Below are 18,346 nucleotides of genomic sequence, written 5' to 3'. Positions count from 1 at the left end.
CTTATAAGCACTTAGTAAATGTTTACTGAACAAATGAATGATAAAACATTTCCTCGCTATTGACTAGAAACACTGCTACTTTTTTCTCCAACTAGTTTAACTTGTAAATCCATACAAATATAACTTTAGTGTTGACTTTTAGAGACCAGTAAAATGAAATAAAAAGACAAATTTGAGGCCAACCTTGAGACTTATGGAAAATTACTATAAAGTAACATTTCATGGGGGTTCATAGTTCAGATACTTATCATTGTTGACTGAACACTTACTGAAGTCAACACTCTTTTATTCAACATATTAAATGTGTTGTTTAACTCTAGTAACCACAGCTGTGACTTAGTTAACGATCTCAATAAATCCTACTTAAATCAGAGACAGGAAAAAATTATGCAAATGATTCTTATCTGTTTTTCTGCCCAAGGCATATTTGATAACAGATAAAACATATTCCAAATAGTCTCTACTTAATAGTCAAGAAGCCATTTGAGGCTTTATTTGGATCAAAATCAAATACAAAGAAGAGGAGAAGCCTGCTATGTTCACAAATGATTTTATTTCAGAAAGAAATTACACATTAAAAAGAAGATAATAGTTAAGAGCTTACATTCATGTATGGAAGTGACTCTAAGAAAGTAAACAGTTATTAAATATATAAAGCACATGATTTAAAAAGACAGTAATAGATAATAACAGATGGGCTTGCCTTAGGTTCACCCACAAAATAGTATCTTTTGTCTAAAAATAAAGATATTGGTCTTTGAGACAGCTCTTTTAAACATGAGTTTGTACTTCCAGTGGACTTGAAAAATCAAACCAATCACACCAGGCTCCACATAGGCTGTATCACACCCATACTCATCAAGTAGGATGGAAACCATCCATCAATTAAACCTTGCAGCTAGATAGGATGTCTTCCACTAATCTCTTGTAAACCCAGGCATCACCCTTAAGCCGCTGCCTCCTGATACCCACCACATCAGGTTTTTGAAGCTGGCACACTTCTAGTTCAAACTGCATTGTCACTTTGCCAAAATCTGACTGTGTCTGACACTTCAGTGTATAGCTGTGAAAAACAAGATAAGAAGCCAGTTAGTAGGAGAATCATGAATATTCTGTATAATACAAGAGATTTCTAAGCCTCTAGGAGGCCAGTGGGGAAAATGAACCATGATTTCATATTAAGCAAGGTAGTACTGTTTACAGTTTCCAGATGACCTAGCTATGCATTAGTGATGGAGTATGACTAGTGTTTTCCCAAAAGCTGAAACAGAATCTTAAAAAAAAAAAAAAAAAAGCTGAAAAGTCTTTATCAGAATTCTCCCTTGCTCCAAAGAAAAGTGCTTTATTCATAGTATACAAGCCATTCATGCTTAAGAAATCTTTTGGCATCCTTTATGCAGCTCTTTCAATGGTGTAACCTGTGAACATCAGGCCATTTCCACAATGTTCATAACAAAAGAAAGCAGAAGGAAAATGAAGAATATTTTATTTTGTGCACTTCATCAGAACTTCTGTCTTTCATATAAATTAAGCTGAAGCCACTAACCTGTTAGTAAGAAACACGTTTTTGAGGTTTTTCTAATAGTGAATGTGAAAGTCGTTCAGTTGTGTCCAACTCTTTGCAACCCCATGGACTATATAGTCTGTGGAATTCTCCAGGCCAGAATACTGGAGTGGGTAGCCTTTCCCTTCTCCAGTGGGTGGACCTTCCCAACCCAGGGATAGAACTCAGGTCTCCCACTTTGCAGGCAGATTCTTTACCAGCTGAGCCACAAGGGAAGCCCTATTTTCTAATAGTAATAAGAGGTTATGATCATTATAACACTTTAGGGCAGAGTTATAAAATATATCGCTCTTTTTCTTACTTGTGTCCTTTGGGGCTTGATCTATTAAAAATAAGCAGTCGATACCAGAAATGCCATAAGGTATACCCTGTAGTTAAGGTTCCTGATGGGAAGATGAAGCACAGGGCAATGTAGTCACATCAAAGATAAAATGTGATTCTTCTTCATTGGAAAAGATAGTAATGGAATATAACAGAGATTAGTGATACCACACCACTGAAAAGTTCATTATTCTGCTTTGTCACAAAGAAAGTAAAAACAGGTAAGATAAAAAGAAAAATAAGGGAACAAGGCAGACCTTTGGGTGGATCAGAAAGTTCAAGGAACAGATTATTGGTTAATAGCCAGTTAGTGATCTAAAGGAAAAATAATTGAAAGCTTTCTCATATAGATTTGTTTATGAGATGTTCTGCAACTGTGAATAAACCTCAAGCATGAAGAGCAAGTCAGGGTTAGATGTGTTCTAATGACATCTGAAGAAGAAAGCCAGGATTCACATAAGGAGTGCTTGCCAACACTTAGAGATAGTGAAAAATAAAATTACCGTTGCAAAAGATTCATTCTTAAAATCTTCTCTCTATTGATTGTTCCATTTAAATATTTTTGTTAATTTATTAGTGGCTCTTCTTTGTCATTGTTCAGTCACTAAGTCATGTCTAACTCTTTGTGACCTCATGGACTACAGCACACCAGGCTTCCCTGTCTGTCACCATCTCCCAGAGTTTGCTAAAATTCATGTCCATTGAGTCAGTGATGCTATCCAACCATCTCATCATCTGTTGCCCCCTTCTCCTTTTGCCTTCAATCTTTCCCAGCATTGGAGCCTTTTCCAATAGGTCAGCTCTTTGCATCAGGTAGCCGAAGTATTGGAGCTTCAGCATCAGTTCTTCCAATGAATATTCAGGGTTGATTTTCTTTAGGATTGACTGGTTTGATCTCCTTGCAGTCCAAGGGACTCTCAAGAGTCTTCTCTAGCACCACAATTTGAATCCATCAATTCTTTGGCATTCAGCCTTCTTTATGGTCCAACTCTCACATCTGTACATGACTACTGGAAAAACCATAGCTCTGTCTATACAGACCTCTGTTGGCAAAGTGATATCTCTGCTTTTTAATACGCTGTCTAGGTTTATCATAGCTTTCCTTCCAAGGAGCAAGTCTTTTAATTTCATGGCTGCAGTCATGTCCGCAGTGATTCTGGAGCTCAAGAAAATAAAACCTGTCACTGTTTCCATTTTTTCCCCCCTTCTATTTGCCATGAAGTGATGGGGACTGGATGCCATGATTTTAGTATTTGGAATGCTGAGTTTTAAGTCAGTTTTTTCATTCTTCTAGTTTAGTGCTTTCATTCTTCTATTAGTGCTTTAATAATGAAATTTTAGAGAGATATAACTAAGTGGAAATGTTTAGAAATATGAACATCTTAAGTAACCAGAAGAGTTCTGGCTGTCCAAACCATGAGATCATGACCCAGGAGGTTTTGATGGCAGTTCACTCAACAGTGGGAAAGAGATAAAGTGACATACTTTCTAAAGTACTGAAAACCAATCCTATCACATAGACATCATAAAGAGGAGTGTATATATATATGCTTGATTTGTTTGAGGTATCTCATAAATTTAGATTACAATTTAGAAATATTATTGTTAAGCAGAACATTAGAGAAAAATAGAAGAAGCGAAAGAAAACTGGAAGAAATTCAGATTTTTCTATTTTGAAAAGTCTAACTTTGAAAGCGATGACAATATGGTCACTTAAAAAACTTCTAAAGCCCATATAAAACAAAAGAGAATAAATTATAAACACAGACACTATCATAAATGCTTTTTTGGAAAAAATGAGATGGAAGAAATACATATTTTTAATAAGGGGAGAGGGGACTCAACCTATATTTTCTCAAAGTTCAAATGCATCAAGTAATAGATGCAAACATGCTTCTTACCCCTTCTGTACAAAGTCAACGTGCTTCTTTGGAAGAACAGACATTATTTCATTCAAGAGTTGATCTGGATTCACTAATCTGGTTGTAGTCACATTATAGTGAGGCTTAAAAAAGAAAAAGGAGGGGTGAGAAGTAAATCCTTACATCAGCACAAAGACCATCCTACCTGATTTAGAGATCCCCAACTCCTCAACATAGTACCGTTTCAAGTGGAAATATTTCAAGACAAACAGAATTTACAATCAACTCTTAGTAATTTGGACTGAGATGGTACTGGGAGAGCCTAGAGAAATCATGTTTATTAGTAATAACCTTCATATCATCAATTTTTATATTTGCATCTTCCTCTCCTACCAGGTTTTTAAATCAGTAAATAAATATTAAATAATGTCTATTTCTCTGAGCTCTACCTATTTCCCCCTTCCTACACTGTGATAAAGATTCCTGCAGTGTAAACTGAGAAAACAAATGACCTAGAAATTTCACTTGTATATAGTTGGATGTGTTTCCTTAATTCTTTCTTGATTACTTAAGGAATTTTATAGAATCTCAGGAGCTGATTCTATGACAATTCTATGAAGGAAAGAATATAACAGGTGTTTCTCAGTCACTCACAGTATATTTCTCAGAAATAATTTCATTCCTAATTGGTAACTGTCTATCCATTCATCCAACAACTACGTATTGAAGGCTTACTAGGTGCCAGGCACTGTTTTAATAGGTCCCAGAGACAGACAAGAATCCCTGCCTTCCTAGTACTACCTTTATTGTCAAACAAAATTATACCTTCTATGTCTTTAAGATTTCAGTTCTTTTTATAAATAACAAAATGCTGAGGTTGGAAAGACCCCACTACCTTACTTTTCAAATGAAGAACCTATGACCCAAAGAAGAAATACAAGTTTCTTAAGATGGGGTTTCCCAAAATGTGATAAAAAATTATAACTGGACTTATAACTCTAAGTGGCACATGTATACTTTTTTTGGGTCACACTGCATAGCATGTGGGATCTTAGTTCCCTGACAAGAGTTCAAGACTGTACCCAATGCAGCAGAAGTATGGAGTCTGAACCACTAGACCACCAGGGCAGTCCCCAGACAAATATTTTTATGTATTTGTTCCAAGCTGATTTAGAAAAATATAATTAGCAAAACCTAATAACATATGATTTCCTTTTAAATAAATACAAGCTTTTAAAAAGTTAGTCATCTTGATTGTGGTGGTTTCACAAGTGCATTCTGCATGCCAAAGTATACGAATTGTATATTTTTAATATATGCAGATTATCGCATGTCAATTATACTTCTAAATCTATTTTAATTCTGCATCACATAATGCTCACTTTGGCAGCACATATACTAAAATGCATCATATAAAGAAAGTATCAGAAAAATAACAGTGTAGATTATACACTGATATGCCGATATAAAGGTGACTGTTAAATGACTGGAGTTCAGGAACCTCAGTTTCAGGTTATAAAAGGAACAAGAGGCACAGCTATGACAAGCTCCTCTGTCTCTTGGCTTCCAACTCAGGACTTTTTTCACCAAATTAACTTGGTCTTTTCAAGATAATAACAAACTACACACTTTCAAATCACAATTCAAGTGATTCCTTTTTTAAAATAAAGAAGTGATCTTATTTTATCTATTTAAAATTTAGATTTTTAAAGACTCTTTCCTAAAAGAGGGCTTAACTAGATACGGTTTGCTATTTCAAAAAACTAAGGTGTTCTTCGTACCATCTTTTATCTTCTTTTTGCCCCATCTCACAGCTTGTGGGATCTTAGTTCCCCAAGGGATCAAACCTATGTTCCCTGCAGTGGCAGCACTGGACCACCAGGAAAATCCCTTTGTACCATCCTTTTAATTTTCTATAAGTTTATAATTTTTAACTTAACAACCAGGTGGAAAAATGAGGCTAATCTCCGAAAGCAAGTCCTTCAGTTCTGAAAAACTTTAAACATTAGAAAGGGTTAAAGATCCAAAGTTAGATAAAGTTTCAGATGCTTGGATGTGCTAATTAGAACTGTGGTTCTGCTACACTGGGGTTAAAATGCTCAACACTGACAAAAATAATGATACTTGACACTGGAACACCTTATATCAATAAAGCATTTCATATGCAATGTAGCATTTCATACAGTCTTGTTTACATACCCCAACTCTGTGAAGCTGCCAGAGACATTCTCTCCAGTTTTTACAAATAAAGACATTGAGAAAGTCAGAGGTAAAATGACTTAGCCAAGCTACACTGTATGAAACTGAGGCTACAACCCAGGCTTCTCATTCCCATCTTGTCATTTTTCTCCTACATTCTGGAAGCACTGGGAAATACCTAGAAAGCCAATATCACAGCAGTTCCTACTGAAAAATGCATTCAAGTTCCAAACAATTTACATAGGTGAACATTTCAAGGATGTTATCCATTAGTATTTGATAACTGCTTAGCATCTCAATAATATATAATTGGACAAGTTTCCTTAATCTTCTTTATTTACTGTTCTCATAGAAATGACATATGATTTTCATAATCCCAGTGTCAGGGTTTGAAATACCTCACAAATGTCTCCAACTAGAGAAATCTCAGAATGAAAGGATAAAATATGCCTAATAAACAGTCATATGAAACATAAAACTCCAGTGAATTATGTAAGTTCTACCAGGTAACAGATACTAATGGAGAAGTCCTATCTTCTCTCACTTTAAGACAGAACATAAATGGGATCTCAGAACATTCTCCCCTGAAGCGCCCAGCCTCCCTTCTGGGCCTGTTGCTATTCTTCTCACACACACTACACTCAAAGTTCAAATTAACCTCCCCTGCATTCAAATATTTTGTAAGGGCCTACAAATGCACTCATGTGTCAGGGACTCTTCTGTGTACCAGAAATAGGACAGCTAAGCACAAGTTCCCACCCTTAAGACATTCCTCATACATGCCCCATGCTTCCTCGTCTCCATGTTGTCTCTGAGATTAATCCCCCTACCTGAACTTGAATATTTAAATTTTAGTTATTTGTCCACCCAAAAGACCAACTGTATGTAATTTACCTCTGCATTAAGCCCACTGCATAGCAACATATATACTTTTGGTGCTCAAAAAATATGTACATATTAGCTAAACAGATGAATAAGTAAATTAAAAATACTAATCAATTCACGCATTCTGTATTTTTCTTTGGAAAAAAAAACAGTACAATTAGCAGTCAGCTTCTAAAATTCATATTAAAGAATTTTAGTCCACCTACCTTTAGTCTTCTTGGCCCATCTTTGACAGAGCCTTTCCTTTTGCTCCTGGTAAGCACTGTGATAACCTTATCCAACCCCTTCTCGAGGCTCCCAAACACTTTGGTTCCTTTTCTTTTTGGAGTTTCCTCTACATGTACTTGGTTGAGATTGAGTTCTACTGAGCGACACCTAAGGGGAAAAAAACCAAAAACCTCATGAGTAGGAGCTGCACTTCCACCTGTTGGCCCCTCACAGAGGTGATTTTGTCCTGCCTGATAGGTGCCAGGTATGCCCAGGCCAGGCCATCTTATTCTCCTTCAGGGAGCACGAAAGCCATCTCCCACCCAAATGCAGCCATCACCTGTCCCCCGAGCCAAATGCCAAAATTATTTTTTCCCCTACCTTTTTTATTTTTAATGTCAAATCTGTAGAAGAGTTGAGCAAAATACGTAACAACCACCCACATATCCTTCTAGATTAATATTATATTAATATTTTGTCACATTTGCTTTCTTTATGTATCAGTTCAGTTCAGTTCAGTTCAGCTGCTCAGTCATGTCTGACTCTTTGCGACCCCATGAATCGCAGCCTCCCTGTCCATCACCATCTCTCGGAGTTCACTCAGACTCACGTCCATCGAGTTGGTGATGCCATCCAGCCATCTCATCCTCAGTCGTCCCCTTCTCCTCCTGCCCCCAATCCCTCCCAGCATCAGAGTCTTTACCAATGAGTCAACTCTTCTCATGAGGTGGCCAAAGTACTGGAGTTTCAGCTTTAGCATCATTCCTTCCAAAGAAATGCCAGGGCTGATCTCCTTTAGAATGGACTGGTTGGATCTCCTTGCAGTCCAAGGGACTCTCAAGAGTCTTCTCCAACACCACAGTTCAAAAGCATCAATCTTCAGCGCTCAGCCTTCTTCACAGTCCAACTCTCACATCCATACATGACCACTGGAAAAACCACAGCCTTGACTAGACAGACCTTAGTTGGCAAAGTAATGTCTCTGCTTTTGAATATGCTATCTAGGTTGGTCATAACTTTTCTTCCAAGGAGTAAGCGTCTTTTAATTTCATGGCTGCAGTCACCATATGCTGTGATTTTGGAGCCCAAAAAGATAAAGTCTGACACTGTTTCCCCATCTATTTCCCATGAAGTGATGGGACCAGATGCCATAATCTTCGTTTTCTGAATGTTGAGCTTTAAGCCAACTTTTTCACTCTCCTCTTTCACTTTCATCAAGAGGCTTTTTTAGCTCCTCTTCACTTTCTGCCATAAGGGTGGTGTCATCTGCATATCTGAGGTTATTGATATTCCTCCCGGCAATCTTGATTCCAGCTTGTGCTTTCTCCAGCCCAGCGTTTCTCATGATGTACTCTGCATATAAGTTAAATAAGCAGGGTGACAATATACAGCCTTGACGTACTCCTTTTCCTATTTGGAACCAGTCTTTATGTATATATAATAAATATATTAAAAATAAGCCATCAAAGTAACCCATCTGAAGATATCACAACCCTTTATTCTAAAACACTTCAGTACACATCAATGTGTCAATATTTCCTACATAACCACAATCTCATTATATCAAGAAAATGAGTAATAATGCCATGTGTGCATGCTCAATCGTGTCTGACTCTTTGCTTCTGTTAGTAGACATCTATACTCCATTGGCAGAAGTGTAGGCAAAGATGGGCCTCAGCACAGGAACCCTGGCCCCAGCCTCCCAGCCGGCTGTATTTTTTTTTGGCTGTGCTGGGTGCGCACTGCGACACGGGCTTTTCTCTAGTTGTGGCGAGCAGGGGCTACTCTCCAGTTGCAGTGTGCAGTCTTCTCACTGAGGTGGCTTCTCTCGTTGGGGAGCACAGGCTCTAGGGCACACAGGCTTCACTAGTCGCAGTTCCCAGGATCTAGAGCACAAGCTCAACAGTTGTGGTTCACAGGCTTAGCTGCTTTGCAACATGCGGGATCACCCCAGATCAGGGATCAAATCCATGTTCCCTGCACTGGCAGGGGGAGGCTTTACCACTGAGTCACCAAAGAAGCCCCTGCTGTATTTTAAGTTAACGTGTCAATCCTACTGCTGATGAGTCTCAGAACTGCCCCCTGAGGAAGGCAGTGTCAACATCCTCAGTAATGACTACAGACTATGTTTATACAGACATTCCCACATTCCCTGACAGAATTCACATGCTGGTTTACCTTAATTGGGTTTATCATACATGAAAAAAGGAAATCTGGTTACATATACTGAAGAGCAAACGAGTCTTAAAAACTGAACACTTACCGCCTCTCAGGGCTAATGACTCCTGTTATTAACTTTTCTGTTCCTGTTGAATTTACTGGCATTTTAATTGGGGTTTCTTTCAGGAACTGGTTTCCAACTATTAGAAAAACAACAAATACAAACCATATGTAGCTTACATGCTATGGTTTCAAATTTTTTATCAATAATGCATGTATCACCTCATTCACTGGCTCAGAAATATTGTAATCACTTGCCCAGTGATGTCAACGCGCTAATTCTTTAAAGAAATGTTTCCATGTGATTTATAATAAAAACAAAATCATTTTGCTTTATAAATATGACTCTGCTTTTTTTTCACTGTAAAACTGAGGCCATGCTTATGATTGTTATAAATATCACATGAAAAATCTAAATAGAACATATAAATAATACTTCGTGATTACTGATTCTCCTTTCTATAAATAAAAGTCAATCTGTATTTATACCTTTAATTGATATATTACTGAGAGGTGTTAACTCAATTCATAGCCCTTTCAACTCCTGTCAGGCAAAGAGAACAGTCCCCTGTGAAAACTGACAAAAGTTATTAAAGAGGTTGTGAGCTTTAGTTATTTTTATACTCCATATTCCAGAATTTGGGGTTTTATTCTAGCAGTGTATTTGTAACTTATATAGTTGTGACAAACCTGCATTAGCAATCTGGTTATAGCTAATTTTTATTCATGATCTAAAAGTTGTATACTGCTTAGAAATATAAGATACCAAGGCTGTAAGAGATCAGGGGTTTTGTTTTATTTATGACTATATAGCATTACTCTCACTGGTTCCTCAAGAACAAGAAAATAAGGTTAATCAACAATACCTATGAAAACAGTATTCACCTTTGTGTACTGAGGGTTTCTACTACCATACATAGTTACCCTTCAACAAACTCTCATTAAGTGGATTAGACAGGATTCAGAAAAATAAAACTAATTCTTAGGTCAAAAAATGACTCAGAGGGACTGCCCTTTTGATCCAGTTGCTAAGACTCCATGCTTCCAATGCAGGTGGCTCAGGTTTGATCCCTGGTCAGGGAATTAGATCCCACATGCTGCAATGAGGACCCAAAGCAGCAAAATAATAATAAAAAAATAAATATAAAAAAAACGACTCAGAGCAAAAGTAAAATGCAAAGTGCTGATGGAGGCTATCAACTGGGGCTTTGGCCACTGCTTCTCTTGGCAGCCCTTACATTTAAAGAAAAATGGCCAAAAATAGCTTCTGACCAATGTAATCTCTCACAGGGACAAGATATGTAAATTAATGACACTTTAAGATTATAAATTCTAAACTACCTATATTTTCAAAACTTTCAGAATTACATAAATTTTTTATTGAAAGTCAACAATAGAAGGGACTATTTTTTTTTAATAATTTTTTTTTAAAAAGCCCTGAATGGGTTACGACGAGTTAAAGGTCCATTCTAGTTCCCTACCCAACCTCACAACTCACAAAGGCCCTTGTAGGTATATTAAGAGAAATAAGAGAAAGAGATACAATGCAACAGCAGCAATTACTGAGGCCCTACTATGTGCAAATATTATCTCATTAACACTCATAAGTAACCACAGGCTTTCACACATCACACCAAACCAGCCTCATGATTTTAGGGGAAGTGTTGATTCAACTGGATAATGCTATCAACAGAACTTCCAGCAAATATTCTCACCAAGTGTTTCATAATATCTTTATGTACAAGAAGTAGACTCTAGAACTGGCTATCAGTTAGTCAGTTAGCAAACTGGAAACACAATGGTAGGATGTGAGCCGCCATTCACAAGACAATGTTTCCCAGTGTAGGTTCATTAAGATTTTAACGTAACACACAAGTAGGTCACAACTGCTGGAAAGAAAACTAATAAAGTTTAGGTGTCATTTCTTTAAAGTGACAAAGACTAGATCACAGTAAATAAAACCCCTTCAGGCTGTCTCTAATTTATTCATTTCTTCATTCAACAGAAATGGCCCCCATTATATACCAGGCACTAGGTTTCCCAGGTGGCACTAGGAGTAAAGAACCTGCCTGCCAATGCAGAGACATGAAAGACACAGGTTTGGTCCCTGGGTCGGGAAGATCCCCTGGAGGAGGGCACGGCAACCCACTCCAGTATTCTTGCCTGGAGAATCCCACAGACAGAGGAGCCTGGAGGGCTACAGACCAGGGGGTCGCAAAGAGTCAGGCAGACTGAAGCAACCTGGCATGCATGCAGGCACCTAGTAGGTACAAGATACCAAGTATGGCTCCAGCTAGGTACTATGCCATGTCACAGTAAAGCAAGTCAGAGGCCACTCTCATGACACTGTCTCATCCTGGTGAGACCTCGTACTAGAAAACTGGATTCAGTTCTAGGCACTATGTTTTAAACAGAGTGACAAAGTAGAATGTGCCCAGATAAGATCAGCTATGAAAACACTGAGATGTCACCAAGGAAACAGCTTGAATAACTGGTGATGATTAAAATGAAGAGGAAATCAAGGTAAATGAGAGAGCTGCAATATGGACACAGCTCTAAGTATCCGGAAGGGCATCAGTCATAGAACAGGCAGAATAGGATCAGACACCAGAACTGGAGCTCCGGAAGAGTAAGAAGGGCTCAGCAAAGACTTTAATGGAGTCATTCCACGTGGGGGCAGAGGGGCAAGCAAGGTCTCAGCCGACATGTACAACCTTGGGCAGATCCCTTCACTCATCTGAGTCTCAGCTTCCTCCGTTGTAAAAAGGGTGCTAAATCGCTTCAGTCGTGTCCGACTCTGTGCGACGCCATAGACGGCAGCCCACCAGGCTCCCCCGTCCCGGGGATTCTCCAGGCAAGAACACTGGAGTGGGTTGCCACTTCCTTCTCCAATGCATGAAAGGGAAAAGTGAAAGTGAAGACGCTCAGTAGTATCCAACTCTCAGCGACCCCATGGACTGCAGCCCACCAGGCTCCTCCGTCCATGGGATTTTCCAGGCAAGAATGCTAGAGTGGGTTGCCCTTGCCTTCTCTGTGTGAAAAGGGTAGGGGGATTAAATCAGCTATAACTTGCCTTTTACCTTTGATATTCTATGAGGCTATGATTCAACTCTATAAATGTGGGAAAGAGAAAAACTTAATAACATTTGAGAAAAATCTGAAGTTGATTAATATGCTTTCATTCCAGCTAATGCAAATAACATATGCTTAAAAAACAGCCTGGCTTCTCCTATAATTCCTGAGGGCAATGCTAGCCATTTCTGATCTGCTATATGTTTATTTAGCATGGTAAGAAGAAGGAATTTCGAGATATTTTGCTACTGTTTAATCTAAACAGCAAATACCTTTTGAGGGTGTACTGTAATGATTTGGTGTAGTGAGTATTTCTCTTTTATACTGGTTCTTATTAACTGGAGTCTTTGGCTCAGGAAATACAAAGCACTCTTCATTCTTTACAGCAGACTTAGGAGTATATACATTTTCTTTGTTCTTTAATTTATTGGCAGATGCCCTGCATAATACTGGAGTTAATGATGTAGATTCCAGGCCATTTGATTCTGTCCAGTGCTTGGCAAACTGGAAAAAAAAAGTTACTGGATAAAGCACACTGAAGAAGAAAAGTCAATTTCTTTACAACATGCCTTAATCATTTGCAAATTACCTTGCACCATTTTTACTAAAATGAAACACTATCAAGAGGATATTATTGGTGATACCAGGAAGTTTGAAAATGTATATTCAGTTCTCTTTAGTTAGTACATGTAGATCACTTTAGGCTGTTCTATTGACAGGTAATTTTCAACATGTTTCAAGCTGTATTTAATCAAACACACCCAGATTCTAGGCAATTGAGGATGGCCACAAATAAATCCCTAAGAATTGCCTCCCATATCTAAACTGCCAGTTTGCTTCTAATATGTACCAAGAAATAAAAGTTTAGTCAATGACCAGCAGAGAAAAACTGTTAAAATGTTCTAACAGAAATGCTGCATAGAAAATATGTCTTAATCCTTTTAAATTTATGGTTGAGCTTGCAAAAATGACAGGAAAATCCTCAGAGGTCAAACGAAAAACAGGAGCATGAATGCAGAAATGTGATCAAGTCTGAAACTGTCTGCTGCTCTAAGGGCATCTACCCACTCTCTCGCATAATCTACAGCAGGAGATGAGACCTATGCAAGGTGCTAAGTTAGAGCCAAAGCTTGCAGGTAAAGCCAGGAGGGGCCAAAACAAAAATGAAAGGGTGAATAAATTTAAACCTGCCCTGTAAAGGAGCTGGCAAAAAAAAACTGTCTGTCCTGGTTAGGGCTCTGAAGAAGAAAACAGTTTCCTTTAACAATTGCTAAGTAACCACAGGACAGTCTTCACACAGGTTTGGAGCTCAAATTCATATCCCAGAAGTTTCAGCCTTAGAATTTGATTTAAAATAGTTCTAGTCCTAAATGGTTGTATTCCAGGAACATGACAAAAGGAAACACAATTCCTATCTGAAAGAAAAGCTTCAATCTAGCACAACCCAAGACCTCAACCCTTAATCCAAGCCTCAAAGCATTCCCAAAGAGTTCCAAGAAAAATGAATCTATTAAAAAAAAAAAATCACAAATGATACAAACACCATGAGCAAAAGTCAGGAGAAAAAATAAAAGAAACAGACCCCAAAAGATGTGAGATATTAAAATTATTAAGTACAGAAAATAAATATGTTCATATATTCAAAATAATAAAAATTTAAAACATGAAAAGAAAAATGTTAAAGCAATTTTGAAAAAGAATAAAAATCCCTAGAAATAATGCAATGATAAAAATGAAAAATTCAATGGACATGTCAAATAGCAGATAGATAGAAATGAAAAAAGAATGTGAATGTGAAATAAATCTGAAACGATCTAGAATACAGCTTAGAAAGATATGGGATATATGAAAGAGAGTTTAAAATAAATGGAAGACGAAGCTCTATGGTCTGCTGCTGCTAAGTCACTTCAGTCGTGTCTGACTCTGTGTGACCCCTTAGACGGCAGCCCACCAGGCTCCTCCGTCCCTGGGATTCTCCAGGCAAGAATACTGGAGTGGGTTGCCATTTCCTTCTATGGTCTAACATATATCTATTATACGTTCCAGAGATAGATAATAGAGACAATGAATAAGCAGTAATTATTCAAGGTATTTTCTAACATTAATTAAAGGTACAAATCCTTAAATACAGGAAACACAATGAATCGCAAACAAAAAGAAATCCATATCTATATTTACCAGGTTGTACAACTCTAGAAGACACTACTCACCCAGACAGTACACCTAACAATGAGACTGCAGAACACCAAAAGCAAAGAGAAAATCCTAAAAAGAGCCAGGGAGAAAAGACTAACTAGAAAGCAACCTGACTGACACTGATTCAGTTCAGTCACTCAGTCGTGTCCAACTCTTTGTGACCCCATGGACTGCAGTATGCCAGGCCTCCCTGTCCCTCACCAACTCCCAGAGTTTACTCAAACTCATGTGATGCCATGCCAGTCGGTGATGCCATCCAACCACCTCATCCTCTGTCATCCCCTTCTCCTGCTTTCAATCTTTCCCAGCATTCAGGGTCTTTTCCAATGAGTCGGTGCTTCACATCAGGTGACCAAAGTATTGGAGTTTTGGTTTCAGCATCAGTCCTTCCAATGAATATTCAGGACTGATTTCCTTTAGGATGGACTGGTTGGATCTCCTTGCAGTCCAAGGGACTCTCAAGAGTCTTCTCCAACACCACAGTTTAAAAGCATCAATTCTTCAGCAATCGGCTTTCTTTATAGTCCAATTCTCACACAGCTTTGACTAGACGGACCTTTGTTGGCAAAGTAATGTCTCTGCTTTTTAATACGCTATCTAGGTTGATCATAGCTTTTCTTGCAAGGAGCAAGCGTCTTTTAATTTCATGGCTGCAGTCACAATCTGCAGTGATTTTGGAGTCCCCAAAAATAGTCTGTCACTGTTTCCATTGTTTCCCCATCTATCTGCCATGAAGTGATGGGACCAGATGCCATGATCTCAGTTTTCTGAATGTTGTAATGAAGAGTTGTAAGCCAACTTTTTCACTCTCCTCTTTCACTTTCATCAAGAGGCTCTTTAGTTCTTCACTTTCTGCCATAAGGATGGTATCGTCTGCCTATCTGAGGTTACTGATATTTCTCCTGGCAATCTTGATTCCAGCTTGTGCTTCCTCCAGTCCAGCATTTCTCATGATGTACTCTGCATGTAAGTTAAATAAGCAGGGTGACAATATACAGCCTTGACATATTCCTTTCCCTATTTGAACCAGTCTGTTGTTCCATGTCCAGTTCTAACTGTTGCTTCTTGACCTGCATACAGATTTCTCAAGAGGCAGGTCAGATGGTCTAGTATTCCCATCTCTTGAATTTTCCAGTTTGTTGTGATCCACATAGTCAAAAGCTTTGGCATAGTCAATAAAGCAGAAGTAGAGGTTTATCTGGAACTCTCTTGCTTTTTCTATGATACAACGGATGTTAGCAATTTGATCTCTGGTTCCTCTGCCTTTTCTAAATCCAGCTTGAACATCTGGAAGTTCATGGTTCTCCAAGCCTGGCTTGGAGAATTTTGAGCATTACTTTGCTAGAGTGTGAGATGAGTGCAATTGTGCGGTAGTTTGAGTATTCTTTGTCATTGCTCTTCTTTGGGATTAGAATGAAACTGACCTTTTCCAGTTCTGTGGCCACTGCTGAGTTTTCCAAATTCGCTGGCAAATTGCTGACATTGATTACTCAATGGTAACCACATAAGCAAGAAGACAGTGGAGGAGAAGGAAATAGCAACCCACTCCAATATTCTTGCCTGGGAAATCCCATGGACAGAGGAGCCTGGTGGGCGACAGTTCACAGGGTTGGACATGACTCAGCAATTAAACAATTCTTTATTAATTAAAAAAAAAACTATCTCTAGGAGAACAGAGGAGGGGGAAAGAGTGGAATAATATGTTCAAAATGAAGAGTGTAAAATAACTGATAAACTAGAAATCAATATACAGAGAAACTACATTCCAGAAATGAAAGTGAAAAAATTTTAGCTAATTTAGAAAGAGTGTTTGCCATCAATTGTGACTTCCACTAAAGGAAATTTTAAAGCATATACTTCAGGAAGAAAAAAATAATTTTAGAATGAAGGATTTGAGAGATAAGAAGGGTAAGTAAATGAAGGGAAATGTGAGTCAATCAAAACAAATATCAATAGCATTACATTCTAAAAATGTAATTTGTGAAGTTGAAATGTATAGAGCCAAAAAAAATTGTACCACAGTTATGCAAAATTAACTACTAGAGGCAAATGAGTGGAAGGTCCATGGGACCATAGTATCCAGTGATTTTATGCCAAAACAATTTAAAACTTAAATGAAATGGACACTTCTAGAAAAACAAAATTCACCAAACTGACAGGAAGAAATTGAAATACTGTGTAGTCCTATAAACACAAAAGAAATTGAATCAGTAGTTGACTAGCTTCTCACAGAAAAATTCCAGGCCCAGATAGTTATATAAGCTCCATCGTACATGCAAGGAAAATATAATTAATAGCTCTTAAATACCATTTCAGGGAATAAAAAAGACTATGTTCCAAATCATTTTAAAAGACAAACTATAATTTAATAATATCAATCAGATACAATTAATATAAGATGGGATGGGATGCAAGAACAGGGAAGAAAGCCTTTTACTCTTTATTCAACATAGTTCCATAATGTTTGAATTTTTTTACAAGATGAATATACCCATGTATTACTTATACATAACAAAACTAAAATTTTCATAAGAAAAAAAAAAAAGTCATTTAAGAAAGAATTGGCCAATCTCACTTAAGAACATAGAAGCAAAAATTCTAAATGAAAATTATTAGTAAACTAAACCCAGCAACATGTAAAAAAGATAGAAATACATCATGACAAACTGGGCTTATCCAAAGGATGCAAAACTGTTTTAAAATAAAATCTATTAATATAACATATACTACATTAACAAATGGAAAGAACAAAGCCAGATGATTATCTCAACAGATGAATTCTGTCTAAGCTTTTTTTCTGCAACTGAGATTCATAATTTTTAAGCAAACCAGGATAGATGAAAAAATTTTCATAGTCTGAAAAATATGGGGTGGGAGGCACAGAGAAGAGAAAGGTAAAGGGGGATAACAGGAAAAGGGAAAAAAGAACAGAGAAAGGGAGGGTGAAGGGGGATGAAAAAGAAAAAACCACCACCATATTTAATGGTAAAATATTAGAAGCATCATTCTACAGTTGGGAAGAACACAGAATGTCTGCTATATTGTTAGGACTGCTAAGTACAGTAATGAAATGACACTGAAAGCATGAGAATCCCTTGGACTGCAAGGAGATCCAACCAGTCCATTCTGAAGGAGATCAATGCTGGGTGTTCTTTGCAAAGAATGATGCTAAAGCTGAAACTCCAGTACTTTGGCCACCTCATGCGAAGAGTTGACTCATTAGAAAAGACTCTGATACTGGGAGGGATTGGGGGCAGGAGGAGAAGGGGACGACAGAGGATGAGATGGCTAAATGGCATCACTGACTCGATGGACATGAGTCTGAGTGAACTCCGGGAGTTGGTGATGGGCAGGGAGGCCCGGCATGCTGCTATTCATGGGGTCGCAAAGAGTCGGACACAACTGAGCAACTGAACTGAACTGAAAGGCATGAGAATTGGAAAGAAAGTGACAAAACTATCATTCACAGCTGACTTTTCATAATATGTGAAAAAACATATAAAGTATAAGAATTTAAGAGTTTATGAAAGCTGTTGAATTTAAGATCAATACACAAAAATCAATTTCATATCTAAACACCAGTATTAGACAGTTAGAAAATGTGACTTTAAAAAGCCTAACATTCCCAATAGCAATAAAAAATAAAAGTACTCAGGAATAAATCTAGTAAAAGATATATAAGATCTTTTGGGAGAAATTTATAAAATTTTATTGAAAGCAATTAACTAAAACCTAACAAAAAGCAAGGTATACTATGTCTACAGATGAGGGGTTTGAGAGTACAGACCTCAACTTTTTCCCAAATTGAATCTTAGAACGA

The 18,346-nt window shown here is 37.7% G+C and overlaps 1 protein-coding gene across 1 annotated transcript in view; it reads right to left on the bottom strand.

Moving 5' to 3' along the window:
- Nucleotides 1-534: 534 nt before the first annotated feature.
- MELK (maternal embryonic leucine zipper kinase) overlaps nucleotides 535-18,346 on the bottom strand; it is a 71,923-nt gene continuing 54,111 nt past the window's right edge. Inside the window, exons 14-18 of the mRNA XM_040267545.1 lie at nucleotides 12,603-12,834; nucleotides 9,302-9,398; nucleotides 7,038-7,206; nucleotides 3,787-3,890; nucleotides 535-1,063 (exon numbers count right to left, since the gene is read on the bottom strand). Coding sequence (XP_040123479.1) covers nucleotides 886-1,063; nucleotides 3,787-3,890; nucleotides 7,038-7,206; nucleotides 9,302-9,398; nucleotides 12,603-12,834 — 780 coding nt within the window. The 3' untranslated portion in view covers nucleotides 535-885. The remainder of the gene's footprint in view (nucleotides 1,064-3,786; nucleotides 3,891-7,037; nucleotides 7,207-9,301; nucleotides 9,399-12,602; nucleotides 12,835-18,346) is intronic.

This window comes from Oryx dammah, unplaced genomic scaffold (assembly GCF_014754425.2).
Source record: "Oryx dammah isolate SB20612 unplaced genomic scaffold, SCBI_Odam_1.1 HiC_scaffold_1, whole genome shotgun sequence".
NCBI classification, from domain to species: Eukaryota; Metazoa; Chordata; class Mammalia; order Artiodactyla; family Bovidae; genus Oryx; species Oryx dammah.
This window is presented reverse-complemented; position numbering and strand designations above follow the sequence as displayed.